The 19,580-nt window shown below is 53.7% G+C and overlaps 1 protein-coding gene across 2 annotated transcripts; it reads left to right on the plus strand.

Moving 5' to 3' along the window:
• The first annotated feature begins 1,205 nt into the window (after nt 1-1,205).
• On the plus strand, nt 1,206-17,806 carry AURKAIP1 (aurora kinase A interacting protein 1). Of its 2 annotated transcripts, none has more exons than XM_066606808.1 (4): nt 1,206-1,281; nt 4,282-4,367; nt 6,706-7,145; nt 17,647-17,806. In XM_066606808.1, exons 2-4 carry the CDS (start codon nt 4,316-4,318, stop codon nt 17,743-17,745), a joined length of 591 nt encoding a protein of 196 aa, XP_066462905.1. In that variant the 5' UTR covers nt 1,206-1,281; nt 4,282-4,315; the 3' UTR covers nt 17,746-17,806. The 2 variants fall into 2 exon arrangements, with proteins under 2 accessions (XP_066462905.1, XP_066462906.1); XM_066606809.1 differs by lacking the exon at nt 1,206-1,281 and adding an exon at nt 4,008-4,112.
• The last annotated feature ends 1,774 nt before the right edge of the window (nt 17,807-19,580 follow it).

Consider the following 19,580-nt stretch of genomic DNA (forward strand, 5'->3'; position numbering starts at 1 on the left):
TGGCCCAATCAGAGTATGAACCATTTATTACCACCCTCTGCTTTCTATCTCTGAGCCAGTTCTTTACCCAGATACACACGTTTTCACCCAATCCGAGCTGCCTCATTTTATATATCAGCCTATTATGCGGCACGGTGTCAAATGCTTTAGAGAAATCCACATATACGAGATCAATAGACTCTCCCAGGTCCAGTCTAGAGCTTACTTCATCGTAGAAGCTGATCAGATTGGTCTGACATGATCGATCCCTCATGAACCCATGTTAATGAGAAGTTATGCCGTTGTTCTCTTTGAGGTATTCTAGGATGGCGTCTCTTAGAAACCCCTTGAATATTTTTCCAACTACTGAAGTGAGACTTACCGGCCTGTAGTTACCAGGCTCTTTTCTAGACTCCTTTTTGTATATTGGAACCACACTGGCAACATGCCAATCCAGTGGTACATCTCCGGTCTCAAAAGTGTGTTCATAAATATAAGAAATAGCGGTTTAGCTATCACATCACTTAGTTCCCTTATAACCCTTGGGTGTAATCCATCCGGGCCCGATTTATCAATTTTAATCTTTTTTAACTGCACTTCTTTCTGCATTAGGGTGCCTACCCACTAGCGTTTTTTTTCCCTGCGAAATTCGCTGCATTTTTTTCTCTGCAGGGGTCTATGGGACTTGTAATGTTAAAATTGCGATCGCGCAAAATCGCAATTTACCATGAAATCGCGGTTATAATAATAATCTTTATTTGTATAGCGCCAACTTATTCCGCAGCTCTTATTTTAATATGCAGAAATACATTGTGTATTTGCGAATGCGAAAAAAGAACGCAGGCAGGTTCATTGGAATTGCGCTAATGCACAATGAATACACAGGCTTGCTACATACATGCACCCGGCCATTCACGTCAATCTCCTATTGCGAAACATAATACACACCAAAATTGCACATCACGTTAAAAACTAGCTCATGTTAACAAACCCATTGAAATCAATTAGTTCTATTCACTGCGTATTACACATGTAAAAATTATGTGCGTAATACGCTGCACAAATATGAATATGTGAACGGGCCCTTACTACCAAATATAACTACAATTGGCCCTTTGAAGGCGACCATATGGCCCTGGGTGAAAATGTATCCCAGGTCAGAAGGATGCAATTCATCTGTAGTTCCGCTTTATGACCACTAGAGGGAGCGCCGCACACGCGGAACCTTTCTGCAGTGCTCAGATGGGGAAGTGTTATTGGAACGGACCGGAAGTCGGTGTGCAAGAGGAACGGGGCTCTGAGGTCGGCAGTCTATAATGTATATACGGGGGCAGATAGGGGTATAATGTTAGTGAGCCGTGCTGAGGTGCTGCCAGGGGTCGGTGACCTGTGGGGACATCTGTGCAGAATGGCGCCCCATGTAGGTGGGGGAGGATTTCATACATGCGGCGTATCTTCAGTGCCCCATGCTGCCCGCCACCAGCAAACTGGCACAACCTGCTGACAGCATCTTGTCAACATGTCTGTGCATTTCCAGGAAGAGCAGCAGAGGGAGCGCACCATGCAGGGTATATGATGAGATGCTCCAGTACTTCACGGGTAATGGGAGGACTTAGTAGGACAGAGGTGACCGGAGGGCGTGAGGTCTGACGGCCACCATGTCACACTGCCTGGAGTCCTCACCACCGAGGGCCACAACAGCCTCGTGGTGCCGCCACAGGGACGCTTGTAAGCCAGTGCTGTGCGGGCCCGTTCCCAGGGCTACCCACACGGTGTGTTATGTGCCCACGGGGGAACCCACACTGTTATGTGCCCACGGGGGTACCCGCACTGTGTTATGTGCCCACGGGGGAACCCACACTGTTATGTGCCCACGGGGGAACCCACACTGTTATGTGCCCACTGGGGTACCCGCACGGTGTGTTATGTGGATCCGGACGGCTTCCATAGGCTTCAATAGAAGCCCGCGGAGCCGTCCCCGCAGGAGACCCGCACGAAAATGGAGCATGTCCATTTTTTTCCCCACACGCGGATCCGCGCCTGACGGGAAAAATGACATCCGCAGGTATTTAACTACCTGCGGGTGTCCAATGCATCCCTATGGGGCGCGGATCCGCGTGCGGGAAAAACGCTGCGGATTTTAAGCCCGTGGACATGAGGCCTAATAGTGCCCCGCGTTGTGCCCGGACTAGTAGTAGTGCCCTCCCACAGTGGCCACGGTACTAGTAGTGCCCTCCCACAGTGGCCACCAGACTAGTTGTAGTGGTGCCCTGCATTGTGCCCACAGTAGTAGTAGTAGTATCCCGCATTGTGCCCACAATAGTGGTAGTGCCCTGCATTGTGCCTGCAATAGTAGTAGTGCCCCACATTGTGCCCAGACTAGTAGTAGTGCCCCCCCTACAGTGGCCACAGTAGTAGTAGTGCCCCCCCCCCCACAGTGGCCACGGTAGTAGTAGTCCTCCCCCCCCCCCCCCCCACAGTGGCCATGGTAGTAGTAGTCCTCCCCCCCCCCCCCCCCCAGGGGCCATGGTAGTAGTAGCAGCACCCCACATTGTGCCCATAGTAGTAGTAGTGTCCCCTAATAGTGCCCGCAGTAGTGGTAGTACCCCGCGTTGAGCCTGCAGTAGTGGTAGTGTCCCGCATTGTGCCCACAGTAGTGGTAGTGCCCCGCATTGCCCCCCCCCCCACAGTGCCCACAGTAGTAGTAGTCCCCCCGCATTGTACCCACAGTAGTAGTAGTGTCCCCCCATAGTGCCCACAGTAGTAGTAGTGCCCTACATTGTACCCACAATAGTAGTAGTGTCCCCCTAATAGAGGCCACAGTATTAGTAGTGCCCCACATTGTGCCCAGACTACTAGTAGTGCCCCCCCATAGTAGCTACAGTAGTAGTAGTAGTGCCCCACATTGTGCCTGGACTAGTAGTACCCCCCATAGTGCCCACAGTAGTAGTAGTGCCCCACATTGTACCCACAATAGTAGTAGTGTCCCCCTAATAGAGGCCACAGTATTAGTAGTGCCCTACATTGTGCCCAGACTACTAGTAGTGCCCCCCCATAGTAGCCACAGTAGTAGTAGTAGTGCCCCACATTGTGCCTGGACTAGTAGTAGTAGTGCCCCCCATAGTGCCCACAATAGTAGTAGTGTCCCCCTAAAAGAGGCCACAGTAGTAGTTGTGCCCCCCATTGTGCCCACAGTAGTAGTAGTGCCCCCCATAGTGGCCACAGTGCATTGTGCCCGCAGTAGTACCGTAGTAGTGCCCCCCATAATGGCCGAAGTAGTAGTAGTTCCTTGCATTGTGCCCGCAGTAGTACTAGTGCCCTGCATTCTGCTGGCAGTAGTACAGTAGTAGTAGTGCCTCGCATTGTGGCCTCAGTGATAGTAGTGCCCGCAGTAGTACTAGTGTCCCGCATTGTGCTGGCAGTAGTACCGTAGTAGTGTTCCTATAGTGGCTGCAGTAGTAGTAGTGCCTCGCATTGTGGCCTCAGTGGTAGTAGTAGTGTCCCCCATAGTGGCTACAGTAGTAATAGTGTCCTCTATAGTGACCCCAGTAGTAGTAATCCCCCCCATAGTGTCCGCAGTAGTACTAGTGATTCCCATAGTAGCCCCAGTAGTAATGCTGTCCTCTATAGTGAGCCCAGTAATAGTAGTGGCCCCAGTAGTAATAGTGTCCTCTATATTGGCTTCATAGTAATTAGTGACCCCCATAGTAGTCCCAGTAGTAAGTGTCCTCTATAGCAAGCCCAGTAATAATAGTGTCCTCTATATTGGCTTCATAGTAATTAGTGACCCCCATAGTAGTCCCAGTAGTAAGTGTCCTCTATAGCAAGCCCAGTAATAATAGTGCCCCCCATAGTGACCCCAGTAGTAATGGTGTCCCCTATATTGGCCCCAGTAATTAGTGGCCCCCATAGTCGTCCCAATAGTAATAGCGACCCCTCCCTATTGGCCTCGGGTCGGGCAACTTCCCAACAGGCATTCTACTCGCTCAGCCTGCAGCCCTGGTGGCAGTAGTGCAGTCTTTAACCGCTGACCTCTCTCCTTGAAGTCTGGCCTGCTTACAAGACGGCGCACGCAGACTCCGGGAGGAAAGATCACACAGCACTGTCGCCGCTGGAACGGACTTGCAGGCTGGGTAAGCGGAATGCTGCATGGCCGGCGGGCCACATAAAATGAGGTTGCAGGCCGGATTTGGCCCGCGGGTCTTGTGTTTGACACGTGTGCACCAGAGGGTGAACCTTACACAGTATGGCGGTATACATGTGGGGAGATGTATTATAACCTGCATCACATCTGTCTTGCAGACTTCCCTGACCTCCGTTACTTCTCCATCTCAGCATGTGGCTGACGAGACTCACTTCTCGGCTCAGTGTAGCCACCAGGCTGGCAGGTAGGTTGGATGGCCAAATTATGTTTCCGGCAGGATGGTAAGCTCAGGGCGCTGTTCACACTGACCTCGTGCCTTTCAATAACGATGAACGGGATTGGAACCCCTTGGCAGTTTTATTTTTCCATAGCCGGAGCTCTGTCGGGTTTGTTTTATGTAGGATGAACTCCAGTCTTCATGTATCCAGTTTTTGGGAACACGTAACATTTATATTGTGTTCTCTTCCAGTTTTTTCAAGAGGCAGGATTAACATAATCTGCAATTTTGACCGTTTTTGTTTTTTTTTCTTAATAATATGTATAATCTGCTAAATTAATTCTGCAGGCAGAACGATTACCCCGATACTGAATTTATATAGGTTTTCTTTCCACAAAATGTATTTTTTGTTTATCGCTGCATTCAAAAAACCCCCTAACATTTTTCTGTTTTTGGTAACGGTGTTATGTGACATTTTGGTGCGGGATGAGTTGTACTTTTTTGATCCGTGCAATGTTTTGATCACTTTCTATTCTGTCTCTTGCCGAGATAGGCAAAATTAGCTATTTTGACAGTTTTTTGTATCTTTTTTCATGACGTGCGCTGTGCGGGTTAAATAACATACTAGCTTTTTTCTCTGGGTCATTAAAAACGCTGCGATACCACATATGTGATATATATACTTTTTTAATTCTTTAAATTACATAGTAAAGAAGGGGATTTTGTCGTGTTTTTTATTTAACTTTTTTTTTTTTGTCCCACTGGGGGACTTGATTATCTGCATTTATTGTTTTTCTTCTGATACACTGTTATACTTCAGTATAGCAGTGCATAAGAAAACCTATGAGGTCAGTCAGAGACTGGGCCTCACATGCCATCATAGCTGGTCGACCCCAGAGGCTATAGTCAAGCTTCTGGGTGCCATAGCAACCCGTCGGGCCCCCCTGATCACATCACAGGGGTCCGATGGGTGACAAAGGGAGCGCCCTCCCTCTCCCTGCTTTTTACATGCCGAGGTCGCACTGACTGCGGTGTGTAAAGGGTTAAATAGCGAGAATCAAAGGTCTCTTCGGTTCCCGCTATTAAATCAAGTGCCTGCCTGGCTGTCATCTAACAGCTGAGCACCCGCTCCCCCTGGCACGGCTCTATAGCGCGTATACACGGTAAAAGAGCATACGGTCTTTTTTTACGTGTATATTATACGCAAGTGTGAATGGATCAATGAAAATCATGCGCTTTTATTCACCGTGTATTGTGCCGCGTACATTATCCAATTAAGTTACACTTGTGTGAGCCCGGCCTAAGACCCATAACATTTCTATTTTTCTGGCAATGCAGCTTTGTTATATCTTGTTTTTGCGGGAAGTTGTTTTTTTAAAAATAGTTAATGAACTTTTACTTTTTTTTGTCCCATACAGTCCCCTGATCGTGTCAAACATTGCAGTATTTCTGTTCTGTAGTGTATTATGCCTATTAGGTCTTTCCTTGGCAGGGTCTGATAAGCCTCTGTACATGGTAAACCTGGGCTATTGTTAGGCCCCCCCAGCTTCCGTGATCATGCTGATGGGCTTGCAGATTAAAGGTCCATTTACACACACAGATGATCGCTCAAAATTTAGAAACTGACAGTTGTGAGCGATCATTTTGCATAGGTACTAATGGGCTAATCAGCGCTTTAGTACTTCATTGCATGTATTTAGAGAACAGTGGGCGGTCTGTTCACTAAATACATCACTATTGTTCTCCAGTGGAACAGCTGCTGAAAGAATGTTATCAGCGCTGCCTGCGGAGGACTCAGCCTGCGGTCCCTCTTATCAGGTACGAGGATTTAATGCGGACCTGAAGTCAGCAATGGCCGAAAAGTGCACAGTGAGTCCGTGATGGGCGCACGTTTAAAGTTGGCTTTTGAGCGATCATTGTTGTGTGTAAAAGGGCCTTAACTCCATCCTTCTGTAAAGGCACGAAGGTTGCCACTGCAAAAGAGTCCAAGCGGGCTGTGTAAAACAGCAAGCACCCACATGTGATGGCATGAACACAACTCCTGTGCCCACACCATCCCTGCGCCTTAATAATGCGATGATTTCAGGGAACGATTGGCATGTATTCTGCTGCTGCAGGGCAGCGGGTGTTAAAGTGTATCGCCTGTTTAGAGGTTCCTAAAAGTTGTATTTACTGCAACTTTCCAGTATACTTAGATTAACAAAACTTGCATCAATGCAGTCAGATGCCTTATAGCCCATCCACAAACTGCAGTCATTGGTGCATGCACCATAGGGTCCTAACTTGTAGACTGCTGGTGGATCTTAGGGACAGCTCTGTTACACTGCAAGTATCCCCAGTGTATGACTTCTCTCCTGTCTTCTAGGATGTCTGGTTCCACGATGTACGGCTACAAGTTACAAGACCTTGTTTGCATGTTATAACGGACAGCCACCCCAGAGGCAGCGAATTCCAACCCCTATATGGTGCAGCCTAGAGCCGGAGCTGGATGACATACTGGTCCCACGCAGAATGTCCATCAGTCCCATAGAGAGTTTACTTTCCTCCCAATACTTCCTCCCCAAGCCTCTTACCTCTTATTCCCAGGAGGATCCAGATGAGCCTGAAAGAAGCTATGACTGCCCGACTAGTCGGGACGCTGACCATATGGGGGAGGATGACAATGGGGACAGGGGTGTTGTGCAGTGTAAGAATGTCCTGAAGATCCGGCGGAGGAAGATGAACAAGCACAGGTACAGGAAGCTGCAGAAGCGCACCAGGTTTACCAGGAAGATCATGCTTGATCGGCGCAATGTGAAGAAGCAGGTAAGGTAGCACTGGCATCGTAGTGTGCAAAGAGCGAGAGGCGTCCCGTGGAGCTGTCTTCTGCTGCGACTGACTAATGGAGGCTACAAATGTGGGACCCCCTCTGTTATCTCAGAGGGTGTTTCAACTGGGATCTTCTAAACTAGACAACAATAGAAATGGCGTTGAGCCAAATAAAACAGTAGAACCCTGTTTCATGTCGAACTTTGCTGAAAGTTTGGTTCAGCACGGATTTGAATGGAGCTTTTCGCAAAGTTCTACTGGTTCAGTTCTTTCAACACTAGTCCTGTATAACACCGTCTAAGAACCACTCTGAGTATTATACAGGGGTTTATGGCGCTTAGGTCACTCTCACATAAGCGTTTTTTTTTTTTTTTACAGCATTTCGGAGGGCTTTTAACCCCCGCTAAAAATGTTGTACTAAGCCTCCATTCATTTCAGTGGGGCTTCTCAGACGATCTTTTAGTGCAGCGTTTATAAAGAGCGCTGTATATAAAGAGTCCTATTTTGGGCATTGCCGCGCGTTTTTGACGCCCTGCATCACCCATTGAAATAAATGGGGTGCATTAAAAACACTGTAAAATTCTTTACAGTGTTTTTAACCCTGCTTACTATCCCACCAAGAGGAGGGAAAATGGTGATGTCAGCAGCTTGCTTTACCTGCGTTGTTACTGCACAAAATATGCAGTAAAACGCAGGCAAATGCTCACAAAAATGCAGCAAAATGTAGTTTTTTTTTTACAAACGTGCTTGTGAGAGTCTTAGACAGCGCTTTATACCAGTTTTACGTCAAGGGAATATTCCTATACTGCCCTTCATGGGAGTCAGGCCATCTGATCATCACCACTATAGCTCAGCCCATAAGGCACACAAGCCTGATGTTACCCCCAGAAAACGTAACTTTTATTATACAACTTAAGGCCATTTCACTTATTTCAATTACAAATTTCAGACTGGGTTTGCACTATACTAAAGATCCCCAAAGCTGCCCCCTGTAGGCCAGTCACTGATCCCCTAACACCTCTGCTCATCCCATCAGATCGCATGGAAGCTCTAATAGGTCTGACTCAGTTTTTAGGGATTTTGATGAACTCCTGGTTCGGTTCAAAGTAATTCAGACTGAACTGAACTATTTGGAAAACTTCGGCAAACTAACCGAAACTTTTCAAAAGTTGGCTCCTCACTACATAGGAAAAAATAGTTCAGGGTCCATTGAAGGATCCCAGTGCTGCCTGACCATGTTCTTTGTTGTCTGGGCAATTAAAATCCTCCTATGGTACCTAGGTTTGGATCTGTATGAGCTATTCAACACATGTCCATGTTTTATAAACTTTTATTTACCCTCCATGCGCTCCAGAACATATATTTATACATCCTAGGGGTAAATATGGAGTAGGTTCAGAAGCAGAGACTGCTGCATACACGGCCAGAGTCGGATGTCACGTGGCCACGACGGCTGAGATCAGAGTACACGCCGATTGTGGCTGTTAAATCTTTAAATGCCTCTGTCAGAGGTATTTTAATGGGAATATCGAAGGTGTCCCACCCTAACCCTCCGCGATGACATTGAGGGGTGCCATCCAGTTGTCATGGTAGTTGAGACCTTCTAAAAATCCCAGGGTTGTTATGTATGTCTGCCTATTAAGACTTGCTTCTGGCCTGTCTTAATAGATTGCATGCAGAAATACGCTATACTGCAATACTGAAGGATTGCTGTATATGATATAAGCGAATAAATGATTGCAAGTTCAAGATAACACATTCTTTATCCCACACAATGAACGTTGTAAGAAAAACTTACATAAAATGCAATCAAAAAGTTATATGTACTTCGAAATGGTAACAATAAAAACCTCTGGCTGCCCCGCAAAAAAAAAAACGAGCCCTCGTACAACTCAATCAACGGTCAGAAAGTAGTTTTCCACTTAGGCTGCCTGTCCACAGGTGTTTTTGCATTGCGCTCCCCGCGGCGATAATCTGGCCGTGGGGAACGCAGTGAACGCTTTCCATAGGGTTGCTATGAAAAGCGCAGCCCCCCCTGTCCACAAGCGGAGAATCATAGCAATTGCACGCTCGTGGGAGGCAAATCGCAGCATGCTGCGAATTGCCCAGATTCTCCGCGGTGAGCCTATCTGTCAAATAGGCTCACCGCGGAGATCATCAGCTGGCTCCTGCTCCCGGCGGTGGCTCCCGCAGCAGAGATCCACCGCGGAATATCGCAACGTCCGTGGACAGGCAGCCTTAGAAATCTTTCAGTACATTGAAAAGTCTGACTAGCCCCACAATAAAACAAGCCGTTCAACAGCTTAATCGGCACAAAAGTAAGAGGTACGAATTATTTTGAAAGTGGGGAAAAACCCAAATTTTAAGAAAAAAAAAAAGGGGTTGGGGGGTGCTTCCTAAGGGGTTAACTGTCCAATAATACGGAATGTCTGATAATCTGGCACCTGTCTGGGCACATTATTGGCAGATGAAATACGGTTCCTTTATATTTCCCCACCAAGATTTGTAGGCGGTTTCAGACTGCAGAATATACATTTTTCCCCTCCGTTCGCTTCCTGTCGCTGCATCTGTTGTACATCACAAGGTTATTGACGTGTTAATTGCATGTGTTGGTAATCCGCTCTCGCTGCTGTCCGTTACACCGTTCATTACTTTCAGAATTGTGTAATTGGATGGAAACTTTCGCCATTCACATCTTTCCTAATTAATGGGCTCTGTGTACACACATAGGGTTATTATTGCCCCATTCACAGACCTGTAACAATCATCTCTTTCATGCTCCTGCCAATTGGTGGTTTGGCAGCTTTTCAGCTCCGCTGCCTCCTTTGCTTCCCGTATGGTTGGCGCAAATTGCTTCCCTCTCATTGCACTAATTGTTTGACTGCAGCATAGAATAATCTCACTTCTGCACTCTTTACTAGTCTAATATGGTAAGACCGTAACACATAAACCTACAGGGTGACGTTCCTTATATTGTGTTCTACGGATATCATCCAGTCTTGAGATGCCTTCTGGCGGGTTACATAATTGTGTGCAGAACTTTGGGAAGAGGAAGCAAAACTTTCTGTCTGTTCGTTATTGACTGACATAAAGCTGCTGCTGCTTAGAGGGAAATACTATGGATAACCTATACAATAGTTGATTGGCTTGACGTCCGCTGCTCAGGACGCAAGCTGCCCGGGTGCCAACGGTCAATGCCACAACACATAGGGAAATGGAGGGGAAGCTGATGCTTCGACCCCTGTATAGTGGCCAATGCTTGTAACTGCAGCTTTCATTGATTGTAATGAGACCTGCCCCTGCATTTACAAGCACCAGCCACTAAACAGAGGTTGGAGCTCAGTGCTTTCGCTCTGTTCCCCATGCTTTGTGGCGCTGATAGTGGGTGATCGGCCAGTTTCTCCTGGGGATAGATCATCAATAATTCAATAGAAAATCCCGTTAACCCCTTTGCTGTACATTTACGTCCTGGCGCGTTAAGGTATGTCTGAAGAAAAAATGCGCGGCGATCTCCCCTCATACACCGCAGGCACCGACTGTTTCTTACAGCCAACACCCGGCTGCAACAGCTCCGGTCAGCCTTTCAGCTGATCGGAACTGTTAGTCCTTTAAATGACGCAGTCCATTCCGACAGCGGTATTTAAATCCCCCGAATGATGTTCGGGGGTCCCATACAGCCCCCCGCGATTTGATTGCAGGGAGCCATGCGGGTGTCGTGGCAGCCAGGGGCCTTCTGAAAGGCCCCAGGGCTGTCTTCGCAGAATGCCTATCAAGCCGTCCCTGTGGAGTGGCTTGATAGACCGCCTGCCTGAATGCAGTATGATGTAATGCTCTGGCATTACATAATACTGCAGGAGCGATCTAAACCATAACGTTTTAGTAATTACATGACGGTAGGTGGAGTGATGGGTTCTCAGCTCTCCATATGGGGCCTCTCTGGTTCCTGCCCTGCGGCAGCTGACTCCGTGTCTTTGGGAGATGATACGTTATATTATATGTAAGCAAAGACTACTTCTGGAATATTAGGCTGCAGCGATGACTCCTATTATTGTCGCTGTGTAAGGAGAAATCCAGACAAAAGACCATGGTGTACACGTATAGAATTCTGTTTTATTAGAATAGCAATAGGCAACATTGTAATTAAATATTACCAGCCCTTTAATAAATTAGACAATGATCTCGCTGACTCTCGAGTTAGGACCGGTGGAGACCACAGAACTTGCTGCGGTCCTTCTGACCAGCCCACCAATGTCCTAAAATGAGAGCCGCGGGACCTAAAGATCCAGAGGAAGGCGAAAAAACTCCCCGGAGAGTTCTACCTCAGGAGGGCAAAAAATTCCTTCCTGACCCCAAATGTGGCGATCGGCTATCACCCTGGATCTAATCTCTTCTGCTGCATATTGCTGTATATATGTAGTTAAGCTACCCCGACTCCAGGCCGTCCGTCCCTCCGCCCTGAGGCCCCCGACTCCAGGCCGTCCGTCCCTCCGCCCTGAGGCCCCCGACTCCAGGCCGTCCGTCCCTCCGCCCTGAGGCCCCCGACTCCAGGCCGTCCGTCCCTCCGCCCTGAGGCCCCCGACTCCAGGCCGTCCGTCCCTCCGCCCTGAGGCCCCCGACTCCAGGCCGTCCGTCCCTCCGCCCTGAGGCCCCCGACTCCAGGCCGTCCGTCCCTCCGCCCTGAGGCCCCCGACTCCAGGCCGTCCGTCCCTCCGCCCTGAGGCCCCCGACTCCAGGCCGTCCGTCCCTCCGCCCTGAGGCCCCCGACTCCAGGCCGTCCGTCCCTCCGCCCTGAGGCCCCCGACTCCAGGCCGTCCGTCCCTCCGCCCTGAGGCCCCCGACTCCAGGCCGTCCGTCCCTCCGCCCTGAGGCCCCCGACTCCAGGCCGTCCGTCCCTCCGCCCTGAGGCCCCCGACTCCAGGCCGTCCGTCCCTCCGCCCTGAGGCCCCCGACTCCAGGCCGTCCGTCCCTCCGCCCTGAGGCCCCCGACTCCAGGCCGTCCGTCCCTCCGCCCTGAGGCCCCCGACTCCAGGCCGTCCGTCCCTCCGCCCTGAGGCCCCCGACTCCAGGCCGTCCGTCCCTCCGCCCTGAGGCCCCCGACTCCAGGCCGTCCGTCCCTCCGCCCTGAGGCCCCCGACTCCAGGCCGTCCGTCCCTCCGCCCTGAGGCCCCCGACTCCAGGCCGTCCGTCCCTCCGCCCTGAGGCCCCCGACTCCAGGCCGTCCGTCCCTCCGCCCTGAGGCCCCCGACTCCAGGCCGTCCGTCCCTCCGCCCTGAGGCCCCCGACTCCAGGCCGTCCGTCCCTCCGCCCTGAGGCCCCCGACTCCAGGCCGTCCGTCCCTCCGCCCTGAGGCCCCCGACTCCAGGCCGTCCGTCCCTCCGCCCTGAGGCCCCCGACTCCAGGCCGTCCGTCCCTCCGCCCTGAGGCCCCCGACTCCAGGCCGTCCGTCCCTCCGCCCTGAGGCCCCCGACTCCAGGCCGTCCGTCCCTCCGCCCTGAGGCCCCCGACTCCAGGCCGTCCGTCCCTCCGCCCTGAGGCCCCCGACTCCAGGCCGTCCGTCCCTCCGCCCTGAGGCCCCCGACTCCAGGCCGTCCGTCCCTCCGCCCTGAGGCCCCCGACTCCAGGCCGTCCGTCCCTCCGCCCTGAGGCCCCCGACTCCAGGCCGTCCGTCCCTCCGCCCTGAGGCCCCCGACTCCAGGCCGTCCGTCCCTCCGCCCTGAGGCCCCCGACTCCAGGCCGTCCGTCCCTCCGCCCTGAGGCCCCCGACTCCAGGCCGTCCGTCCCTCCGCCCTGAGGCCCCCGACTCCAGGCCGTCCGTCCCTCCGCCCTGAGGCCCCCGACTCCAGGCCGTCCGTCCCTCCGCCCTGAGGCCCCCGACTCCAGGCCGTCCGTCCCTCCGCCCTGAGGCCCCCGACTCCAGGCCGTCCGTCCCTCCGCCCTGAGGCCCCCGACTCCAGGCCGTCCGTCCCTCCGCCCTGAGGCCCCCGACTCCAGGCCGTCCGTCCCTCCGCCCTGAGGCCCCCGACTCCAGGCCGTCCGTCCCTCCGCCCTGAGGCCCCCGACTCCAGGCCGTCCGTCCCTCCGCCCTGAGGCCCCCGACTCCAGGCCGTCCGTCCCTCCGCCCTGAGGCCCCCGACTCCAGGCCGTCCGTCCCTCCGCCCTGAGGCCCCCGACTCCAGGCCGTCCGTCCCTCCGCCCTGAGGCCCCCGACTCCAGGCCGTCCGTCCCTCCGCCCTGAGGCCCCCGACTCCAGGCCGTCCGTCCCTCCGCCCTGAGGCCCCCGACTCCAGGCCGTCCGTCCCTCCGCCCTGAGGCCCCCGACTCCAGGCCGTCCGTCCCTCCGCCCTGAGGCCCCCGACTCCAGGCCGTCCGTCCCTCCGCCCTGAGGCCCCCGACTCCAGGCCGTCCGTCCCTCCGCCCTGAGGCCCCCGACTCCAGGCCGTCCGTCCCTCCGCCCTGAGGCCCCCGACTCCAGGCCGTCCGTCCCTCCGCCCTGAGGCCCCCGACTCCAGGCCGTCCGTCCCTCCGCCCTGAGGCCCCCGACTCCAGGCCGTCCGTCCCTCCGCCCTGAGGCCCCCGACTCCAGGCCGTCCGTCCCTCCGCCCTGAGGCCCCCGACTCCAGGCCGTCCGTCCCTCCGCCCTGAGGCCCCCGACTCCAGGCCGTCCGTCCCTCCGCCCTGAGGCCCCCGACTCCAGGCCGTCCGTCCCTCCGCCCTGAGGCCCCCGACTCCAGGCCGTCCGTCCCTCCGCCCTGAGGCCCCCGACTCCAGGCCGTCCGTCCCTCCGCCCTGAGGCCCCCGACTCCAGGCCGTCCGTCCCTCCGCCCTGAGGCCCCCGACTCCAGGCCGTCCGTCCCTCCGCCCTGAGGCCCCCGACTCCAGGCCGTCCGTCCCTCCGCCCTGAGGCCCCCGACTCCAGGCCGTCCGTCCCTCCGCCCTGAGGCCCCCGACTCCAGGCCGTCCGTCCCTCCGCCCTGAGGCCCCCGACTCCAGGCCGTCCGTCCCTCCGCCCTGAGGCCCCCGACTCCAGGCCGTCCGTCCCTCCGCCCTGAGGCCCCCGACTCCAGGCCGTCCGTCCCTCCGCCCTGAGGCCCCCGACTCCAGGCCGTCCGTCCCTCCGCCCTGAGGCCCCCGACTCCAGGCCGTCCGTCCCTCCGCCCTGAGGCCCCCGACTCCAGGCCGTCCGTCCCTCCGCCCTGAGGCCCCCGACTCCAGGCCGTCCGTCCCTCCGCCCTGAGGCCCCCGACTCCAGGCCGTCCGTCCCTCCGCCCTGAGGCCCCCGACTCCAGGCCGTCCGTCCCTCCGCCCTGAGGCCCCCGACTCCAGGCCGTCCGTCCCTCCGCCCTGAGGCCCCCGACTCCAGGCCGTCCGTCCCTCCGCCCTGAGGCCCCCGACTCCAGGCCGTCCGTCCCTCCGCCCTGAGGCCCCCGACTCCAGGCCGTCCGTCCCTCCGCCCTGAGGCCCCCGACTCCAGGCCGTCCGTCCCTCCGCCCTGAGGCCCCCGACTCCAGGCCGTCCGTCCCTCCGCCCTGAGGCCCCCGACTCCAGGCCGTCCGTCCCTCCGCCCTGAGGCCCCCGACTCCAGGCCGTCCGCCCCTCCGCCCTGAGGCCCCCGACTCCAGGCCGTCCGCCCTGAGGCCCCCGACTCCAGGCCGTCCGCCCTGAGGCCCCCGACTCCAGGCCGTCCGCCCCTCCGCCCTGGGGCCCCCGACTCCAGGCCGTCCGCCCCTCCGCCCTGGGGCCCCCGACTCCAGGCCGTCCGCCCCTCCGCCCTGGGGCCCCCGACTCCAGGCCGTCCGCCCCTCCGCCCTGGGGCCCCCGACTCCAGGCCGTCCGCCCCTCCGCCCTGGGGCCCCCGACTCCAGGCCGTCCGCCCCTCCGCCCTGGGGCCCCCGACTGCAGGCCGTCCGCCCCTCCGCCCGGGGGCCCCCGACTGCAGGCCCCCCGCCCCTCCCCCCGGGGGCCCCCGACTGCAGGCCCCCCGTCCCTCCCCCCGGGGGCCCCCGACTGCAGGCCCCCCGTCCCTCCCCCCGGGGGCCCCCGACTGCAGGCCCCCCGTCCCTCCCCCCGGGGGCCCCCGACTGCAGGCCCCTCCGCCCCCGGGGGCCCCCGACTGCAGGCCGGCCGCCCCCGGGGGCCCCCGACTGCAGGCCGGCCGCCCCTCCGCCCTGAGGCCCCCGACTGCAGGCCGGCCGCCCCTCCGCCCTGAGGCCCCCGACTGCAGGCCGGCCGCCCCTCCGCCCTGAGGCCCCCGACTCCAGGCCCTCCGCCCTGAGGCCCCCGACTCCAGGCCGTCCGTCCCTCCGCCCTGAGGCCCCCGACTGCAGGCCCCTCCGCCCCCGGGGGCCCCCGACTGCAGGCCCCTCCGCCCCCGGGGGCCCCCGACTGCAGGCCCCTCCGCCCCCGGGGGCCCCCGACTGCAGGCCCCTCCGCCCCCGGGGGCCCCCGACTGCAGGCCCCTCCGCCCCCGGGGGCCCCCGACTCCAGGCCCCTCCGCCCTGAGGCCCCCGGGCCCAGGCCCGTCCGCCCTGAGGCCCCCGGGCCCAGGCCGTCCGTCCCTCCGCCCCTTGTCTCTGTCTACTATAGCTGTATAGGAAAGCCCTGTGAGTCCAGTTCACACATGGTGTATTTTGTTTTTTTTGGAGAGGCAAACTACACGGCGCCCTGATGCGCACATTCTCCATAAAATCAGGTTGAAGATCATTCCATTAAAATATCTTTCTTTTTAAAGTCTGATAATCGCAGCAAGTAACCCGTCCTACAGGTGTCTGTGCTGAGAGTTTTGGGGGATAAAATGGTGCAGTTCTAAACTTTACCCCTTGCCCCCGGCTACACGATGTGTGAACAAGGCCTCCACACTGGGTGAGGAGCTACTTACCTGCACCCATCCTCGTCAGGCTGTCCTGCTGAAGTGACACAAGATCGATCTGGTTTAGAACTTTCACATTCTGCAGCAATTGTGATGTCATATCATATGCTGTCTCTAATGTCATGTACCCTGTGACATCATGTGACTTGTGTTGTCATCATACGTTCTGCTGTTTTTCTTTTTCTTTTTTTTTTAAGTTTAAACTTGGGAGTTTTTTTAAACTTAAAGGGGTTGTCTCGCAAAAGCAAGTGGGGTTAAGCACTTCTGTATGGCCATATTAATGCACTTTGTAATGTACATCGTTCATTAATTATGAGCCATACAGAAGTTATTCACTTACCTGTTCCGTTGCTAGCGTCCCCGTCTCCATGCCTCCGTCTAACTTCAGCGTCTAATCGCCCGATTAGACGCGCTTGCGCGGAAGGGTCTTCTGCCTTCGGGTCTGTTCGGCAGCAGCGGCGTTCTGGCTCTGCCCCCTTCTACGCGTCATCGCGTAGCTCCGCCCCGTCACGTGTGCCGATTCCAGCCTCCTGATAGTTTGCCTAGGCTGATTTAACCCCTTGAGTGGCGGGTTTCCTACCACCCTGTCAGACCCACCAGGGCAGGTTTTTTTAAATGGTCTAATCATTGAATTTCAACTAATTTTGCAGTTGCGTCTCAAGAGCCATAACTTTTTCATTTTTCCATTGACTTGGCCATATGAGGGCTTGTTTTATGCGGGACAAGTTGGGATTTTTTTAAAATGGGGAAAAAAGAAAAAAAGGGGCCATGTCATCATTAAGGGGTTAAATAATGTATTAACTTCCTTCTCTGGGTCATTACGACGCACACGGATCCCACATGTGTGATTTTATTTTTTACCAAGTAAAGGGAGACAAGTGTTTTTATTTTTTTTTTATTATTTTTTTTACTTTTTTTTTTTTTTTTTTGTCCCTTTAGGGGACTTCCACAGGGACCAATCAGGACCCCCTGATCACATTTCGGGGGTCCGATGGTGACAGCCCTTTACATGCTGCAGGCACATAGATTGCAGCATGTAAAGCATTAACACAGCCGAGATCGGAGGTTTTCTCTGATCTCTGCTGTGAGCTGGTACCTGGCTGTCCTCTGACAGCCAAGCACCAGCTCTCCCTGCCACAGAGACCATCGGCTTGCTTCTGACAAGCCGATGGTCTCTATGGCAACCTGTAAACAAAGCAGGAGACTTAGAAGCAGGAGATTGCCGGCAGATATCTTCTGCTGGTTTTTCAAAGCCCTTGCTTTGTTCTCTGTGGGACTGTGCAGGCAGAGCACAATGTCACAGCTTGTGGCATTGTGCTCTGCAGCTCCCATAGTGATACATAGGCCGGAAATCTTCCGGGCTATATCACTATCGGCAGTGGAGCTCCTCCCGGAAAATTTCCGGGCGTGCCACTCAAGGAGTTAAGAAACACATTTATTATTACTACAACACATACATTTTGTACTAAAATGTATGTGTTGTACATTTTCCCTAACGAATAAAATAAGAAAACGTGCATTCTGCCTCTTCACACGTCTGTCTGTAACATATACAGCATATTGATGACTATATATCCATCTCTGATGCGTTTGCTGGAGATAATCACCTATTTCTGTTTTCTCATTTAACAGAAAAAATTTGAAGCTGATCTAAATCGAATCTGGAAGAGGGCCGGACTGAAGAAGCCCCCGGACGGTTGGGTCATGCCAAAAATTTTTGTAAAACATTGATGTGGAGACTGCTACTTTTATTTTAGAATCCACTATGTAATAAATAGGACTTTCACACAAAGTAAGTGTTCATCTCTGCTGTAGGTACTGGAGGACAGAATGGCTTTTGTTTTGGGGAGTTTGGAACACACCTTGGAATTTCCAGGCCAGGAGCCGTCTGACCTTCTGATTGCTGATTCTATAAGGTCTTTTTTTATTTAAAGGGGCTTCCAATCTTAAGAGACAGCATTTACTTAGGATTTGCCTTTATTTCATGGTTGGTGGGGTCCACGAACGTGCATTGTGCTAGATAAACTGTCAAGAAGCCAAAGCACCTAACTAGCAGTGTGACGAGTCGGCCACAGCCATGTGATGACATAACCTAGGATATCACTACCTCTGGTGGACAAACCCCTTTTAAATTTTTCATTTGAACCCCTTAAAAGTTTTCCCACAACTTAAAATTACTTTACAAGTACTCTGTCCGTCCCGGTTTGCTGCTGTCCAGGACATGTGACTTCTGCAGCCAATCGCTAGACCTTCTATAGCCAGTGATTGGCTGCATCAGTCACATGTCTCGGTCACTAGCAAACGGGAAGGGCAGAGTGGTTGTGAAGCAATTTTAGGTAATGGGAAAACCATTTTAATGATGCGCATGTTTTAGGCATTAGGCCAGGTTCCCCCAAACATATTATGGAGGAGTGTACTCGCCCAACTAGGGGTCTACTGACCCAAACGTAGATCATATATCCCTATGATGTTCTTAGTTCGGGTCAGTAGATTCACAGTCCGGACACATTCGTATTACAACGCATAAATGTAACTTGCTTGTGTGAAATTGGCCTTAAGGATCAGGCCATTTTTTTGGCTTTTTTTTCTAATTATTCTGGGTAAACAGAAGTAACTTTTTGGCTTTTTTTCTATCAGTTTTAATCATTTAAATCCACCAGAATCGCAGCTCCAATTGTGTCAGAAAATAGCGTAAACCGTGCATCAGATTTCTAAGTTTTAGATAGTTTTGAAAAGTGTTCAGAAAGGTAGGTGCAGCGAAGTCCTAAAATCCACCTGAATTATTAATGGCGTGCGGCATTATTTTGGTGCAAATTCTTGGCATAAAGTAAGCCAGACAGGAGGGGGTGTAAGTATGAGAAAAGTAAGGCTGGATTCAGACGGGTATTTTAGGTCTGTGCTGGCCATGTATTTCACACACAGCACAAAGACCTTTAAAAAAAATATACTCCCCTGTGCTGTACAGGGCTGGTCACCGGGAGGCTGCTGCTGTTCACCTCTCCCTCCGGCAGCCGTCCGATCGCAGGGCAGAAGCTGACAAACTGCTTCCGACCGCTGCCGGAAGGCAAGTACTGCCACCCGGGTGAGTGGTCGATTCGTCACAAGTGACATGTCGCCCACTGATTGGCCTGGCCGCGTCAAACATCTGCCATCCTCGGAGAGTTGGAAGAGGTTAGACGCTGCCAGGACGGCAGGAGCCGCTGAAGATGGGCCCTCACGTGGCACCTAAGCTACGGAGGGACCAAGTACAGCGGGATTAGGTGAGTATGCTTTGTTTTTTTAACTTTTCTGCTTCCACAGGTTAGACTGTGAAGGAATGCAGGGGGGTATAATTTTTTTATTTTGCTGACAGAACCCCTTTAGTAGCCTTTGAGGCTGTTCACATGGGTGAGTTTTTACACTGATCGATGGCTTGTATGAAAGTAATCGCTGCATGTCCCATTCTGCTCCGTAAATAAGACATGCGGTGTGCGCTAGCCTGCAGATTAGGGTTTCACCTAAGATTCTCAGGTGCATCTCGCAATACAATCTTCTGAATGAGGCTTAAGATGCTCCAAATTTATTGG

Source organism: Eleutherodactylus coqui, chromosome 6, assembly GCF_035609145.1.
Source record: "Eleutherodactylus coqui strain aEleCoq1 chromosome 6, aEleCoq1.hap1, whole genome shotgun sequence".
NCBI lineage: Eukaryota > Metazoa > Chordata > Amphibia > Anura > Eleutherodactylidae > Eleutherodactylus > Eleutherodactylus coqui.